Source organism: Labeo rohita, chromosome 19 (assembly GCF_022985175.1).
Source record: "Labeo rohita strain BAU-BD-2019 chromosome 19, IGBB_LRoh.1.0, whole genome shotgun sequence".
NCBI classification, from domain to species: Eukaryota; Metazoa; Chordata; class Actinopteri; order Cypriniformes; family Cyprinidae; genus Labeo; species Labeo rohita.
This window is the reverse complement of record NC_066887.1, coordinates 10,441,877-10,458,839: the sequence shown is the minus strand read 5'-3', so window position 1 is coordinate 10,458,839 and position 16,963 is coordinate 10,441,877. Positions and strand designations below refer to the sequence as shown.

Sequence of the window (16,963 nt, the reverse complement as noted above, 5' to 3'; positions counted from 1 at the left end):
AATATTTAATGAACTTTAATAATCCGAGAGCGGAGATAATGACTCATTAACGCAGCGCCTCATTTGTCATTTGCACACCCAAATATATCCATTTTCAAAGCTCAGGGCAATTTGGATTTGGTTTAATATATCTCAGATTCTGCCAGAGGAAGACATGTTATAAGCCATAATGTCATGACAAAGTGTAAAACCCCAAAAGGATAGCAGGCAACAGCTGCTAACAGAAGACAGAGAAATGGAAACTGTGACTAGTTCTAATCACTCTGTACTCTAAACAGCCTTAACCACCTTATTTTGCAATATGGAAGCAAGATATTTTGTGTGAATGTGCAAGACTTCAGATTCAATTGCCACTGTTCGTAAATAATTACAAGAATAATGTCTGATTCATATAACAGAGTGACCACCCACTGTTTCATTGGCCTTGTTTCAAAAGTATTATTTTCCTGTTCATTTGCTCCATAGAGATAAAAAATTTTTTTACGTTTGTTATATACAGTGCACAGCATAAATGAGTACACCCCCTCTAAAACTTAATTTAGAAATAAAAATAAATTTAATGATTACTCTTTACTTAGATGACATGTTAGGGTTCTTTGGAGATATAATGTTCCAACAAGCCTGTTTGTCAGTTACCAAAGAAGAATGTCAAAATTATTCAGGAAAATTTTCTTATCGAAGTGATAAAATGTTGTGTTGCAAAAATGAGTACACCCTCCTTTTTGTGTAGGTTTAAGGCTACTTTTGATCAACTTTTAAAGACAAGTAATTTCCTGACAATTAAAAGTGTTCTATAGCCTACTGAATCATACTCAGACTTAATGCTGTCAGCAATAAAACCACTTGGAAGAGAACTGCCAGCTGACTTATTTCTTAGCATAAAAAGGGACAATGGTACAAGAGGAATACCGAATTATTGTTTCAAGTGTGAAAATATAGCAGAAGTAGCACCGACATTCAAAAACAATGGACTTGTGACAAGACTCCTGAAATAATCAGGTCTTCACTTTAAGTTTTCATTTAGTGATGAGTGAATTTTTGCTACAAAAAGAGCTGGAGAAATACCATGCAAGTGTCTCAGAGCCGGTAAAAGCTATGAAAAGAGTGACACTTTATCTCACGGAGTATGAAGCAGCCTAGCTGCAGATGTGACTTGCATGGTCGTTGTCACCACTACAATGTAGGCAAAGCACAATAAACTCATTTAACCTCTTCCAAGGCCCATATTTACAAAATATAGACAAGTCAATCATTTCCAATCCAAAAGCATACAAAATGTTCTGGTGTTGCTAGAAGAGGAGTACAGTGAGAAGTGCCTGGTACCCACAGTGACGTTCAGTGGTAGTAAAGCTCTTATATAGGGATGTATGAGTACTAAAGGTGTGAGGGAGTTGTACTTTATCAGTGCTGTCATGAATTCATACACCACTGTGTAATCTAATACAAAAAAATGAAGATGCTACCCTCCCCTTATTCTGTGCATTATTGGGCTTTTTTCCAGCATGACAATGAAGATATTTATTCTCCCAAGGTGAAAATCCTTCAGTGGACATGCATTTCACTCAGTCTTGACACTTTTGAGCAGCTGTGGTGGATTCAGTAGAGACGAGATGAGCAAAACTCCCCATGAAAGACCAGGGCATTTAAGGAGGTCGTCCTCCAGGAACTAAACAGGACAGATGTGTCATTTTGTCATGAACATGTACACTCAGTGCCAAGAAGAGTCAGAGCAGTATACTTAAAGTTCTGGAGAACATACTGAGTACTAAAATATTATACATTTGCTGAATTCAGTCTAGGGTGTACTTATTTCTGCAATCCTTCATTTAAACAAAATTGGCTCATTTACTTATTTTACAGAAAATATTGGCATATATTTTGTTGTTTTTTTTAAGTATATGTTTAATACATTTCAATTTTGCCATTTTTCCATGAATTATATTAGTGATCATTAAGAAAATACATCTTTCATATTTATTTAGAGGGGGTGTACTCTTTTATGCTGTGCACTGTACATATTTGTTACACTGAATGATGACGGAATATTGTTTCACCCATATTTTGACCTTTTTTCCCACAAAATTCATGGTCATGTAGTTCTTCACCTGAATTTATTTACAGTTTAACAAAAATGGTGAAATAGGACTGACTGATGGCTTTAACAGAAACATACACCATTGATTATTAACCTCAGAGCTCAATGTTAAGTCTGAGAAAATGAATTGGAGCTCGTCTTTAGAGACCTTGCAATACCATTTTAATTAACAAAAGTCTTTGTTAATGATAATAGTTTCTGTTAGTGATGCAATTTTGCTCTTTACTCTCTGTGTTTCTGATACTTGAGGCAGAAGTAATGAGAAAGGTGTGAAATGGTGCAATTCACAGCTGCAGTTATATTGCATTACTTCTTCAAATTAATTTTGTCAAGAGACCTGCTTTCCAAAATACATTTCTGTTTTTGATTGCTGCTGCTGATCTGTAAAGTGTGAATGTAATTTAATGGCTCTTTGCCCACCTTGTCCACAGAGAGGTGTAGAAAGATGGGGAAACACAACAGCAAGCTCGCTCCTGAGGTGCTAGATGACTTGACCAAGAGTACAGAGTTCAACGAAGCTGAGCTGAAGCAGTGGTATAAAGGATTCCTAAAGGACTGTCCATCTGGCATCCTCAACCTGGAAGAGTTTCAGCAACTCTACGTCAAGGTAAGGGAAGTCAAAGGGATGCTTTGCACATTAGATGTGCCTGCTCTATTAGTGTGACCCTGAGGTACTTGAAGGAAATTAAAAACGTAATGAAAAATAATCTCAAGGCTTTAGTTCACACCAGATATGAAAATTCTGTCGTGATAAAGTCACACTCAAACTGTTCCAAATCAGTATGACTTTCTTTCTTCTAACGTGGAACACAAGAATATTGACTCATGTTTTCCACAAAATTAGATCATACTGAGACTGTAAAAATGCAAAAATTGTGATTATCATTTTTGGGAAAACTATTCCTTAAAGGAGTAGTTTACTTCCAGAGCAAAAATGTACAGATAATGTACTCACCCCGTTGTCATCCAAGATCTTCGTGTCTTTCTTTCTTCAGTCGTAAAGAAATTATATTTTTTGAGGAAAACATTTCAGGATTTCTCTCCATATAGAGAACTTTTATAGTGCCCACAAGTTTGAACTTCCAAAATGCAGCTTCAAAGGGCTTAAAAACTTTGCAGAAGTACCGACTCAGTGTTTACAAAGTGACGTGCAAAGAAGGTGAAAGGCCCTTTACAAAAAAAGGTAAAACAGTGATGTAGGACAATTTTGAAGTTGGTGGAGAAAATGAGATGGGAGATTTTCGACATACCCCAACTGTGTTGACCCGGATTACACAGAGCTAGATGAGCATTTGAGGTTAAAAAGTATATATATATATATATTTTTAGAAAATAGATAATTTTGCTAGATAAGACCCTTATTGTTTGGCTGGGATCTTTTAGATTTCTTTGAAGCTGCATTAAAACTACATTTTGGAAGTTCAAACTTGAAATTTTTTGTTCTGGAAGTGAACTACTCCTTTAAGTAGGGCTATGTTATGGAAGCCTGATTCCGCCACTGAATACAAAATAAAAAAGGTAATTGCACCTTTCTAATCTCACAGTTCTGACTTTTTTCTCAAAACTGAAAGGTATAAACTCGCAATTTTGAGTTAGTAAGTCAGAATTGTGAGATATAAACTTGCAATTCTGAGAATAGTTTTTTCCCCTCAAAAGTGGACTTTATAACTCGCAATTGTGAGTTTATATCTCACAACAGAAAAAAGTCAGAATTGCGAGATATGATGTTTTATTAACAAGGTTCGGGAGGAGCGCATCAGATACCTAGCCTAATTAACACAACAGGATCTCACTCAAATTAATCAACATTATAAATTTAAATACAGCTGACTTACCTCTATCCTTTTGACAGTTTATCAGCATCCCTCCACCACCCCATCTCCTCACTCCGAGTTCTCACCACACCTAGGGGGGTTCTCTGGGTTCGGGCCATTCCCGAGCTCTGAGCTCTTCCCCGGACAGCACGCCAAATATGCATTACTATACTCCGGCTAATTATATGTAGGCGTGAACTCGTGAAACTCACAATTGCGAGAAAAATGCAAATTGCAAGTTATTAAGTCAGAATTGTGAGATATAAATTTGCAGTTCTGATAACATAGGTTTTTTTCCCCCTCAAAATTGGACTTTATGACTCGCAATTGCGAGTTTATATCTCACAAAAGAAAAAAAGAATTGCAAGGAAAATGTGCAAATGATAGTTTGTCTCGCAATTCTGACTTTTTTTTTTCTAACAATTGTGAGTTTATATCTCCAAACAGAAAAAAGTCAGAATTGGGAGATATAAACTTGCAGTTGCGAGAAAGATGTGCAATTCTGACTCTATTTCTTTCAATTGTGAGTTTATATCAAGCAATTTTGAGAAAAACAGAATTGCGAGTTTACAGTCATGTGAAAAAGTTAGGACACCCTATTGAATTCCATGGTTTTCTGTATCAGGACATCATTAAAAAAAAACTGGTCCCTGGCTGGTCTTAAAATTTTGAAAAAAAAAAAAAAAAAAAACCTGAACAACAACACATGACAAATTGCATGTCTCATTATTTACTGAACAAAAATAAAGCCAAAATGGACACCCTTACTGTTAACATTGGAATTAAGTAGGGGAAAAAAAACAGTCAAGCACTGCTAATCAAATACCTTTGCTAATTGGCAGTTTGCTGGTCTGGAGCCTTCAGGTGTGTGTTAACACAATGCCAAGAAGGTAAGACATCAGCAATCATTTTAGAGAAGCAATTGTTGCTGCCATTAATAAAAGAGTAATACGGCCATTTTTCTAAACAATTTGAAGTTTATTCACAAGTGGAAGACATTTAAAACAGACACTTCTCCTTCCAGGAGTGGACGTCCCAGAAAATTCACCCCAAGATCAGACCGTGTAAAGCTCAGAGAAATGGCAGACAACCCAAGAGCTACATCTCAGACTCTACAGGCCTCAGTTAACATGTTAAATGATAAAGTTCATGACAATACCATTAGAAAAATATGGGACAAAAATGGCATGTTTGGAAGGCTTGGCAGAAGCCTTCTATCTTAAAAAAAAAACAAAACATTGCAGCACAGTTTAGGTCTGCAAAGTTGCATCTGAACAAAACACAAGTCTTCTAGAATAATGTTCTTTGAACAGACGAGACCGAAGTGGAGATGTTTGGCCATAATGCACAGCGCCAAGTTTGGTGAAAACCTAAAGAGCATATCAGCACAAACACCTCATACCAAAAGACAAGCATGCTGGAGGAGGGCTAATAGTTTTGGGCACCTCACAGTCATTGAGTTGGCCATGAACTCCTCTGTATATCAAAGTATTCTAGAGTAAAATGAGAGGGCATCTGTCCGACATCTAAAGTTGGGCCAAAATTGGGTCATGCAACAGGATAATGATCCCAAGCACACCAGCAAATCTACAACAGAATGGCTGAAAAGAAAAGAATCAAGGTGTTGCAATAGCCCAGTCCAAGTCCAGAGCTCATCCTGACTCATATGCTGTGGTGAGAGCTGTGCATAAGCAAATGCCCACAAACCTCAATAAACTGGAGCAACGTTGAAAAGAAGAGTGGTCCAAATTCCTCCAGAACGATGTGAGAGACTGATAAAGTCACACAGAAAATGAGTGCTTCAAGTTACTGCTGCTAAAAGTGGATCTACAGGCAAATGACTCATAGGGTGTCCTAACTTTGTCAAACATGGCCTTTCCCTCTTGGCTGTATTTTTCTTAAATAAATAATGACACAGTGTGATATGTCATGTGATGATGCTTATCTGAGGATTTATTTTCCAAATTTTAAGACGTGCAAAGGACCAGATCATTTTTTATTATGTCCTGATACAGAAAACCATTAAAATTCAGTAGGGTGCCCTAACTTTTTCACATGACTGTATATCTTAATAACATGCAATTGTGACTTATTAAGTCAGAATTGTGAGATATAAACTTGCAATTCTGGGAACATTTTTTTCCCTTAAAATTGGACTTTATAACTCGCAATTGTGAGTTTATATCTCACAACAGAAATTGTGCAATATAAAGAGAATTTTTTTATCCTCAAAATTGGACTTTATGGCACGGTTTCACAGATGGGGCTTAGCTTAAGCCAGGACTAGGCCTTAGATAAATTAAGATATTTAAGCAGCTTTTATTAAAAATTTGTCTTGGAAGGAAATGTTTCAGGTTTGCATCTTGAGACAGCACAATGACACTGACATGTTTTCATGATATGTCAGAGCAAAATATTTTAAGTTCATCTCAAACATCCATTTTAGTCTGGGACTAGCCCTCAGCCTGGTCTGTGAAACTGGGGATATAACTTGCAGTTGTAAGTTTATATCTCACAACAGAAAAAGTCAGAATTGCAAGATATAAACTCGCAATTGCTAGAAAAATGCGCAAATGCAAGTTTTTATTTCACAGTTCTGACTTTATTTCGTGCAGTTGTGAGTTTATATCATGCAATTCTGAGAACAAAAAAGTCTAAACTGTGAGATAAAAAGTCGCAATAATTTTTTTTTTAGTGGTAGAAATGGGCTTCCATACAATGTAGTTACTAAACAGTGTACTAAAAGCCAGTTGCTGCGTCTTGTGTCTTTCAGTTCTTTCCTTATGGCGACGCTTCAAAATTCGCCCAGCATGCCTTTCGGACATTTGACAAAAACGGTGATGGTACCATTGACTTCAGAGAGTTCATCTGCGCACTGTCCATCACTTCCAGGGGAAGTTTTGAGCAGAAACTCAACTGGGCCTTCAACATGTACGACCTCGACGGAGATGGCAAGATCACACGCATGGAGATGCTGGAGATCATTGAGGTGAGGGATTTAGAGAAAGCGCTGCATCACAAATATGTTTTTGATTTAAAAGTGTGCTCACCCTATTTTGTCTGGATGTCTCTGATGTCTAGGCAATCTACAAGATGGTTGGTACGGTGATCATGATGCGTATGAACGAGGACGGGCTGACCCCGCAGCAGCGCGTGGACAAAATCTTCAGCAAGATGGACAAGGACCACAATGACGAGATCACGCTGGAGGAGTTCAAAGAGGCGGCCAAGAGCGACCCCTCCATTGTTCTTTTACTGCAGTGTGACATGCAGAAGTAAGGAAGGAGAGGAGGAAGATGAGTAAAGGGGGCTGGGGGGTGTAGGGAGGGGAGGAGAACCATGTACAGACTTCTAGAAAGATGTAGGTAATAGATAATGAGGGAAAATGTACATAGTTAGACTGGGAATGCTAAGGGAATGGTTATGGCTGTTTGGAATGATTAGTGAAAGTAAATGCAAGAGAGTCTTTTCCACCCTGGATCACTTGTTACACATTCTGTCGGCTTTCCAGCCTCTAGAGAGATTTAGAAAGTTTGAATACAAGACATTGCTTTCCTCAAAAAGGTCACTTTTGAGCCAACAGACAGGCATCAAGCTCTCTTTTAGGATTAAAAGCGAATTTTAACAACCTAATAGTTATAAATGATTTAATAATAATGTAATTCTGATCCATTTTAATGAATTTTAAAATTAATCCAAAATGTTGTTACAGATAAAAAAAAAAGGATTTTATTATTTTTAGGTCTGAAATTATATATTAGGGATAAACAATATATTGAAACACAATTTTCACTCAGAAAATTTCTGCACTCTAAAAAATGTCACCCAGCACTGGGTGAAATATGGGAAAAATACAGTGATTGGGTTGTTTTGACTCAGCGGTTGGGTTAAATGTTTAGCTTAACCTTCTGGGTAGTTTAATTTAACTCAACTATTGTTTAAAAATTACTATATGGCTGGCTTAAAATAAACTCAAAATGGGTTGTAAATTACAAATCAAAAACATAATTATTAAAGGCATCAGCAACAATCAAAAGGTGAGTAGTTATTATTAAGCAATTCTGCCTTTTTTTCTTGCAATTGCGATTTTATATCTTACAACAGAAAAAAACTCAGAATTGCAAGATATAAACTCGCAATAGCGAGAAAAATGCGCAAATGTGAGTTTATCTTGCAGTTCTGACTTCATTTCTCGCATTTGTGAGTTTATGTCACGCAGTTCTGAGAAAAACAGTCAGAATTGCGAGTTTATATCTTAATTAGGGCTGGCAAACGATTAATCGCTATTAATCGCATACATAATAAAAGTTTGAGTTTGCCTAATATATGTGTATGTACTGTATGTAATTATTATAAATACGTGTAATTATTAAAAATAAGTGTAAGCATATATAAATACAAGCACATTCATGTATATATTTAAGAAATATATGCAAGTATATATATTATAATTTTTATAGGATTTATATTATATATAAATAAAAATATTTTGCACATAAATAACATATTTCTCTTAAATATATACATTAATTCGTGTGTATTTATATATACATAATAATTACACACAGTACACACACACACACACACATATATTAGGCAAACTCAGACTTTTTTGTGTGTGATTAATCGCGATTAATCGTTTGCCAGCCCTAATCTTAATAACATGCAATTGCGAGTTAAGTCAGAATTGTGAGATATAAACTCACAATTCTGAGAACGTAGTTTTTTCCCCTTAAAATTAGACTTTATAACTCGCAACTGCAAGTTTATATCTCACAACAGAAAAACATTAGAATTGCGAGATGTAAACTCTGACTTTTTTTCTCGCAAATTGCGAATTTATATTTTAATAACACACACTTAAAATTGTTAAGTCAGAATTGTGAGATATAAACTCGCAATTCTGAGAATATAGTTTTTTTACCCCCAAAATTGGACTTTACAACTCGCAATTGCGAGTTTGTATCTTACGACAGGAGAAAAGTCAGAATTGCGAGATATATACTTGCAACTGCAAGAAAAATATGAGTTTGTGTCTCACAATTCTGACTTTTTTTCTCGCAATTGCAAGTTTATGTCTCACAACAGAAAAAAGGTCAGAACTGCGAGACACAAACTCGCAATTGCACACTTTTTTGCAATTGTGAGGTTATATCACGCAATTTTGAGAAAGAAGTCAGAGCTGTAAGATAAATAAAATGGTTCTTCAATTTAAAAAATGGTTCTTATTTATTTATTATTAGTGCTGGGTAACGATTAATTGCATGCAAAATGAAAGTTTTTGTGTACATATTATATATGTGTGTATATGTGTGTACACACATGCATGTATATATTTAAGAAAAATGATATGTTTATATATGTTTATATGTTTAAGCAATAGTTGAGTTAAATAAAACTATCCACAAGGCTGAGTTAAACATTTAACCCAATCGCTGGGACAAAACAACCTAATCACTGAGTGTGTCCATATGTCACCCAGCGCTGGGTTGTTTTTAACCCAACATTTTTTAGAGTGTAGAACATTTACAAATAATTACAAAGAAATGGCAAAAAAAGATGATTAAACCTGAAATTTTGAAGTAGAAAGACTGAAATTGTATTTTCATGTAAAACATACTATAATAATAATCTGGATATTGTATGTATAATTACCCAATATTTGGAGATTTAATAGTTCTGTCATCTAACACTCACTTAATCTTTAATAACAATCTTTGGCAAATCTCAAAATGAATATTCATTTTTCATACTATACATTTTTAAATATTTTTAATTTATATAGACAGAATAGAAATTAATTTATTATTCATTTATCTACAGAAGCAACACAAGAAAAAGGGCTTCCGTAATTTATCGGTTATTGCCCATAACAATAATTATCTGCTTATTAGTCTTGGACAAATGTGTATACCGTGCATCATTTTATTTATGTATTTATTTATTTTGCCCAGATTGAAAATGTCAGAACTGTAACATGCCCGATTACAGACTACAGAATGCATTGTAGAAAACAGAGAGTTCAGAGCAGGACTGAATCCTTTGACATTTGTGAGTGCCTTTATATGCAGCGCTCTACCCTATTAGATTCCACTCTAGCAACTGATCAGTAGAGTTTAAACACATTGCCATAATCTGACGATCCAATCACCAAGCATAGCCTTCTAATTGTGTTTTTGGCCAAGATAAAACTAAAAGTTAAAAGGTGATATTTCGTAACGGGTCATGCCAGAAAATGAGGAATAGCGTTTATTAGCTAGAGAACTGTCAACATATGTACATGATGACATTTTGTACATAATGCCTATACACATGCTTAATATGTACGTATGTATGTAAATGTTTCTCTACCTTAGAACTGCTTTCATAATCTGACACAGCTGCAATGATTTGTGTGCTAACACAAAAAAACCTTACTGTACTTAACGTATGTGGGTCTGTCTGTCGAAGCGGAAACTACGTGTGCATTTTCTTCACTGTAAACCGGTGTGAAAGCTGTGGTGTGTGAGTGTGTGAGTTCACATAAGAGAACACAAATGCCTCAACCTTTGTATTAATTCTTTCTTATGATCTTCACGCCAGTGCTAGGAGTATTACGCCGTCGTGTTTGTTGTTACCTGGTGTGTCCGGTGAGCTGTTTTTTTTTGTCATGAGAGCTTTAGTTCAGTCTTTATTAGTTCATTTCACAAGCTTTGCAGCTGTCACCCAAGAGGATTTTAATTGTGTGAATATTGTCAATGTTAAACTACCTTTCTTTACTCTTGTAATATAAGTGGACACAAATGTAAACCAGACGCAGAATGTGAAGTACTTGTCAATGTTACTATGCCGCAATACTTACTAACATGAGAATACTGTTGCACTATGTAGTGAGTAGAGGCAATACAGCTTTAGTTTTAGACTGCCTCCCTGTGGTGAAAGATGTTAATTAACTTACCCAGTTCACTTCAGCAGCAGATCTTCAAACACTAGGTTTTCATTTAGAACCAGGGGTTTCAGGGGGCGAGGGGATCCAACTAAGTTCTCTATGTGATATAATCTCTTTATAGGGCCAAGGGCCCATCCAAAAAATGAATAGCTCACAATTTGCTAAAAAAAATTGTTTTGGAACAGATTTATAGCAAAAAATGTAGCATTGCGTCATTTGCTCACCAGTGGATACTCTGCAGTGAATGGGTGCCATCAGAATGAGAGTCCAAACAGCTGATAGAAACATCACAATAATCCACAAGTAAGTTTAAGAAACAAATGCATAATTAAGGCATTTTAACTTTCACAGTAATGCTTCATCCAATTCACTGCACAGGATCCATTGGTGAGCAAGTGATGTATTGCTACATTTCTCCAAGTTTCTACTATACAGTGCCTTGCGAAAGTATTCATACCCCTTTATTTTTTTCAGTTTTTATAAGTTGCAACCTTATATTAAACTGGTTTAAATAATTTTTTCCACATCAATCTACACTCCATACACCATAATGACAAAGCACAAAACAGATTTGTGACAACTTTGCAGATGTGTTAAAATTAAAAAAGTGAAATGAGTAAATTGCATAAGTATTCATACCCTTAACACAATACTTAGTTAAAGCACCTTTACAGCCTCAAGTATTTTTTGGTATGGTTATTTGCCATTCTTCTCCTCACCTCTTCACCTGTCAAGCTCTGTCAGCTTAGATGGGGTCTGACTGACATTTTCAGGTTTCTCCAGAAATGTTTGATTGGGTTCAAGCCCAGCCTGTGGCTGGGCCACTCAAGGACATTCACAGAGTTGTCTATAAGCAACTTTTGCTGTGAGCATAGGGTCATTGTCCTGTTGGAAGGTGAACCTTCTGCTCAATCTGAGGTTCTGAATGCTCTGGACTGGGTTTTCATTAAGACTCAATATTTTGGTGCATTGAGTCCCTCAGTACCTGTTGCTGAAAAACAGCCCCACAGCATGAGGCTACCAGCACACTTTTGGGATGGTACTCCGCAGGTGATGAGCAGTGCCTGGTTTCCCCAATCATTATGCTTGGAATTGAGGTTCATCAAACTAAATAATCTTGTTTCTCACAGTCTAAGGGTTCTTTAGTTGTTTTGCTGCAAATTCCAAGTGTGTTTTCATGTGTCTTCACTGAGGAGAGAATTGAGTTTGGCCACAATGCCATAAAGACTGTACTAGTGGAGTGTTGCAGTGATGTTTGTCCTTCTGTAAGTCTGCAAGTAGAATGACAATCAGCTACCAGTTTAACCAAGGCCCTTCTCCATAAATTGCTCAGTTTGTCCAGGAGGCCAGCTCTAGGAAGAGTCCTAGTTGCTCCAACCTTCTTCCATTATGGATAACAGAGGCTACATGCTTCTGTGATCCTGCAGTGCAGCAGAATTTTTTTCTGAACTCTTTCCCAGACCTGTAGCTTGTCCAATCATGTCTCTGAGCTCTACAGACATTTTTTTTTTTTTTTTTTTTTTTTTTTACCCCAGGGCTTGGTTTTTGCTCTGAAATGCATTTCCAGCTGTTAAACCTTTTATTGAGAGGTGTGTGCCTTTCCAAATCATATTTATTCAAATGAATTTGCCACAGGTTAATTTCACTTGAAGTGTAATAATGTCTACAAGGAATATGAGTGCTCCTGAGCTCCTGAGCAGAATACTTATGCAATGGAACAATTTCAGTTTTATATTTCTAATAAATTTGCAAAGCTGTTAGAAACCTGTTTTTGCTTTGTCATCATAGTTTATGGAGTGTAGATAAATAGTGTAGTAAAAAAAAGTTATTTAAAGCAGTTTAACATAAGGCTGCAACATAAAACATGAAAGGGTATGAATACTTTCGCAAGTATACACTTCTAGACCACAACGAGAAGGGCCTTTTTGGGCTACAAAAAAGCAGTGATTATTTGTATTTAGACATCATTTTAGCTTTATCCAATTGCTGTAGCAATACTCAAAAATTACTTTAATCCTGTGATTCATTTTGCAGCGTATCCTGTGATGTTACATCTTCAGTAACAGCAGTTTAAGCAATTTCTTTACTTGCCTATAAGCACATTTTGTCACAACTGCTTTTACACTACTCATAATCTTGTGAAATCCTTGTGGGATGTGTTTCCTGTCACATTCACACACCTCTGCCGCTGTTTTACACTTCTGCTCACGAGCGGAAAGTGTAATCTCTGTCTTATTTTGTCACATAGTAGCTTTCTTTATACTGAACTGTGCTACCCCTTTTGAAAAAGAAGTGTGCTTAAAGGGATAGTTCACCCAAAAATGAAAATCCTGTCATTGATTACTCACCCTCATATCATCTTCTGAACACAAATTAAGATATTTTTAATGAAATCCAAGAGCTTTTTGACCCTGCACAGACAGCAAGTTGTGTTCAGAATATCTTAATTTGTGTTCAGAAGATGAACGAAGATCTTACGGGTTTGGAATGACATGAGGGTGAGTAATTAATGACAGAATTTACATTTTTTGGGTGAACTATCCCTTTAATTGTATTGAATGTGCACTTGTAGGGTACTTAAAATCTTAAAGGCTCATTAAAAAAAAAAGGATAATATAATATTAATGAATTAAAAGGCCATTCAAGTACTCGCTATAAAAGTGTGCTGATGTGTGTTTCTTTTTCAGAAGGAAAAATCATTCAGTTGGTCACTGTCACTGAATTTTAGTTTTGACCGCAATTCAGAACTGTACCAGCGTTGATCAATGTATAGTCTGCAATCTTTCAGACTGACCATCTGACTATCTAATGATCACTGTGATTAGATTACATAAACGCAGTAATGGTCATGGGTAATGATTATGGGAAGTGCAAAATGGGCCTTGTGGATGTTGTGCAATGTGCTGATCTGCCACTAAATTGACTCATGCCACTGCTAACATCCAGTGTGAGAATTTCTGTGCCAAAGACTCTATCAAAGATCAAATTGGATAATAAATAAGATATATATTGAATATATATGTACAAACACACACACATGCACACAAAGATGTTCTGAACTTGCACCCATTTATTGAAAATGTATTTTGATTGCATTAAGTTATAATACAGCTTGAAAATATAATGTAAGTTGGTCATGTGTGCATCCTTCCACTGCAAAATCCGATTATGTCCGAAAATAATAACAGTGAAAAGGGAGTAATTGTGTCCAGTCGTGCAATACAATGCTTTCTGTACTGTACGTGTGCTGTGCATTTCTAAATGTCTGGTTTCTGTTCACTTTTTCAATATCGTAAAGCTCCTTGAACAAAGATGTGTAATTATTTTTGTTACATAGAGAATTAAATATGTGGATGTCTACTGAATCGTCTCCGGCTGTGTGTTGTTTGTCATCCATGCTGATTAGGTAAATGCTGTCAGACAAGCTCATCAGTTTCTACTCTTTTTCTCTCTCTCTCTCATTGTCATGCATACAAATATTTCACTTTTTATGCAGACCTGCGCAGTATGAGTCACTCTGGGGACGTGATGTCATGATAAATGCTGTTGTCATGGCAGCAGGGCTGTAGCACATCTGAAGTGTGATGGGGAGAATTGCATAAATGTAGACGTTCCATCAGGGACACACATTTCACATGCAATTTCCCGACAAATTGATACACTCAAATTTAAGCTAGCTCTGAGCCATTGGTCTCCCTGCCTGCCACATCTTACTCATTACAATGGCTTCAACCAGCCTAAACTAGTTTGCTGGTCTAACAAAGGTTAGTCTGGTCTGGTTTGTGACGATGACGATGTATGAAAGCAAGTACATGTTGTTCACATTAAACTGACCCTAGAGAAGTATATGCTGGTCGTGGTGCTTAAGACATTTTTGGTCATTTAGGGTAAGTAAGTAAGGAATAAATAAATGTGACCCTGGACCACAAAACCAGTCATAGGTAGCATGGGTATATTTGTAGCAGTAGCCAACAATACATAGTATGGGTCAAAATGATCGATTTTTCTTTTATGCCAAAATCATTATAAAGTAAAGATCATGTTCCATGAAGATATTTTGTAAATTTCCATAAATATATCAAAACTTAATTTTTGATTCGTAATATGCATTGCTAAGCACTTCATTTGGACAACTTTAAAGGTGATTTTCTCAATATTTTGATTTTTTTGCACCCTTTGCACCTTTTCAAATAGTTGTATCCCAGCCAAATATTGTCCTTAACTAACAAACAATACAGCAATGGAAAGCTCAATTTCAAAAACTGACCCTTATTACTGGTTTTGTGGTCCAGGGTCACGAATAAAAAAATAAATTAGTTTACTTAAATATAAAATATTTTTATCTGCTGAACAACATCATACACAATAATAAAAAGACAAATTCTCTTAATGATCATGTCTTCACTCAGATTGCTTTTTCAGTGCCTGTGATGTCAGGCTAATTGATATTAATCCTGCATTTGCCCACAGGGATTTGCTGAAATTAAAACGAAAGGTGAGTTTGAGCCAATAGCATTACAACTTGCATGTTAGCCCCGCCCACCGGTAAAAATGCAGCTATCAAGGCTTTTGCTTGTTTTCCCTTGCACTGTATGCAAATAAATCTTAAATGTAATGAATTTTCCTTTAAAAGACAGGGACAAATGAAGAAATCTGTCTCCCTAGCTGTAAAATAGTTAAGTAAGAGAGTAAGTAGATGAAAACGTACACCAGCAATATCTCTCCTTTTATCCACCTAATGTGCGAGACTTCCGGTCCATTAGGATTAGGGAAATAGCAAGAAGAATAACAAAGTGCAGTAAACGGTAAAACAGTTTGCACTACAAACCACTGTCAACATAACTATACATTAAAACATTACAATAATATTATTGTAAATTGTAAATACAATAAAATTATTGTAATTGTATTATAAAATAAATAGTAATACATTAAAATAATATGGTCAGACACACCAGTTTGCAATATCAAGCACCAAAACGATATGTTTTGTACTGCTAAAAATAGCTGGATGTGGATGAAACCAGAAGCCTCGCACATAAAATTTACAATTTGCCGCGCCCGCTGTTACAGGAAAATTAGCTGATACTAATGATAAACTCAATCATGCTTGTCAGTAATTTACATTTACATTTATGCATTTAGCAGACACCTTTATCCAAAGCGACTTACAAGTAAGGAATACATCAAGTGATTTATCCTAAAGAGGCAAAACGACATAGGAAGTGCTCATAATACCATATAACAGGCATTGTTCAAGTACAAGCTAGAAAAGAAAAAATGAAAAGAGCAAAACAAAAAGTGTGTGTGGTTATCAGCAGTCGCTTGAAAGTTGTCAGGGAGTCAGCATTCTGGATAGGGGTAGGAAGATCATTTCACCAGCCAGGAATGGTGAAAGAGAATGTTCTGGAAAGTGATTTTGTGCCTCTTTGTGATGGTACAACGACACGTCGCTCACTAGTGGATCTCAGACTTCTGGAGGGAGTGTAGATTGGTAGCAGTGAGTGGAGGTAGGTGGGCGCTGAGCCTGTGGCTGTTCTATATGCAAGCATCAGTGTCTTGAATTTGATGCGAGCCCCTTTTGGCCTTCTTGAAGACCAGTCGTGCTGCTGCATTCTGAATCATTTGTAGAGGTTTGATTGTGCATAAAGGAAGACCGGCTAGAAGAGCATTGCAGTAGTCCAGCCTAGAAATGACCATGGCCTGGACAAGAAGTTGTGCAGCATGCTCCGTTAGAAAGGGCCTGATCTTTCTGATGTTGTGCAATGCAAACCTGCAAGATCTAACCATTTTAGTTATATGGTTTTTGAAAGTCAACTGGTCATCAAAGATTATACCAAGATTTCTGGCTGAACTTGATGGGGTAATTGTTGATAAACCTAACTAGATGGTGAAGTCATGCTGTAGAGTCGGAGTGGGAGGGAAGAAAAAGAGCTCAGTCTTTGCCAGGTTGAGCTGCAGGTGATGTTCTCTCATCCACACCAAGATGTCCGCCAGACAGCCTGAGATCCGTACAGCTACTGTTGGATCATCTGGTTGAAATGAAAGATAGAGCTGTGTGTCATCAGCATAGCAATGGTAAGAGAAGCCATGTGCCTGTATGGCGGGTCCCAGTGATATAGTGTA

General features: G+C 36.4%; 1 protein-coding gene across 1 annotated transcript in view; it reads left to right on the top strand.

Moving 5' to 3' along the window:
* The window catches only part of hpcal4 (hippocalcin like 4), a 37,342-nt gene extending 23,140 nt beyond the window's left edge, over positions 1-14,202 (top strand). The window contains exons 2-4 of the mRNA XM_051136513.1: positions 2,527-2,702; positions 6,683-6,898; positions 6,991-14,202. Coding sequence (XP_050992470.1) covers positions 2,541-2,702; positions 6,683-6,898; positions 6,991-7,188 — 576 coding nt within the window. The 5' untranslated portion in view covers positions 2,527-2,540 and the 3' untranslated portion in view covers positions 7,189-14,202. The remainder of the gene's footprint in view (positions 1-2,526; positions 2,703-6,682; positions 6,899-6,990) is intronic.
* The last annotated feature ends 2,761 nt before the right edge of the window (positions 14,203-16,963 follow it).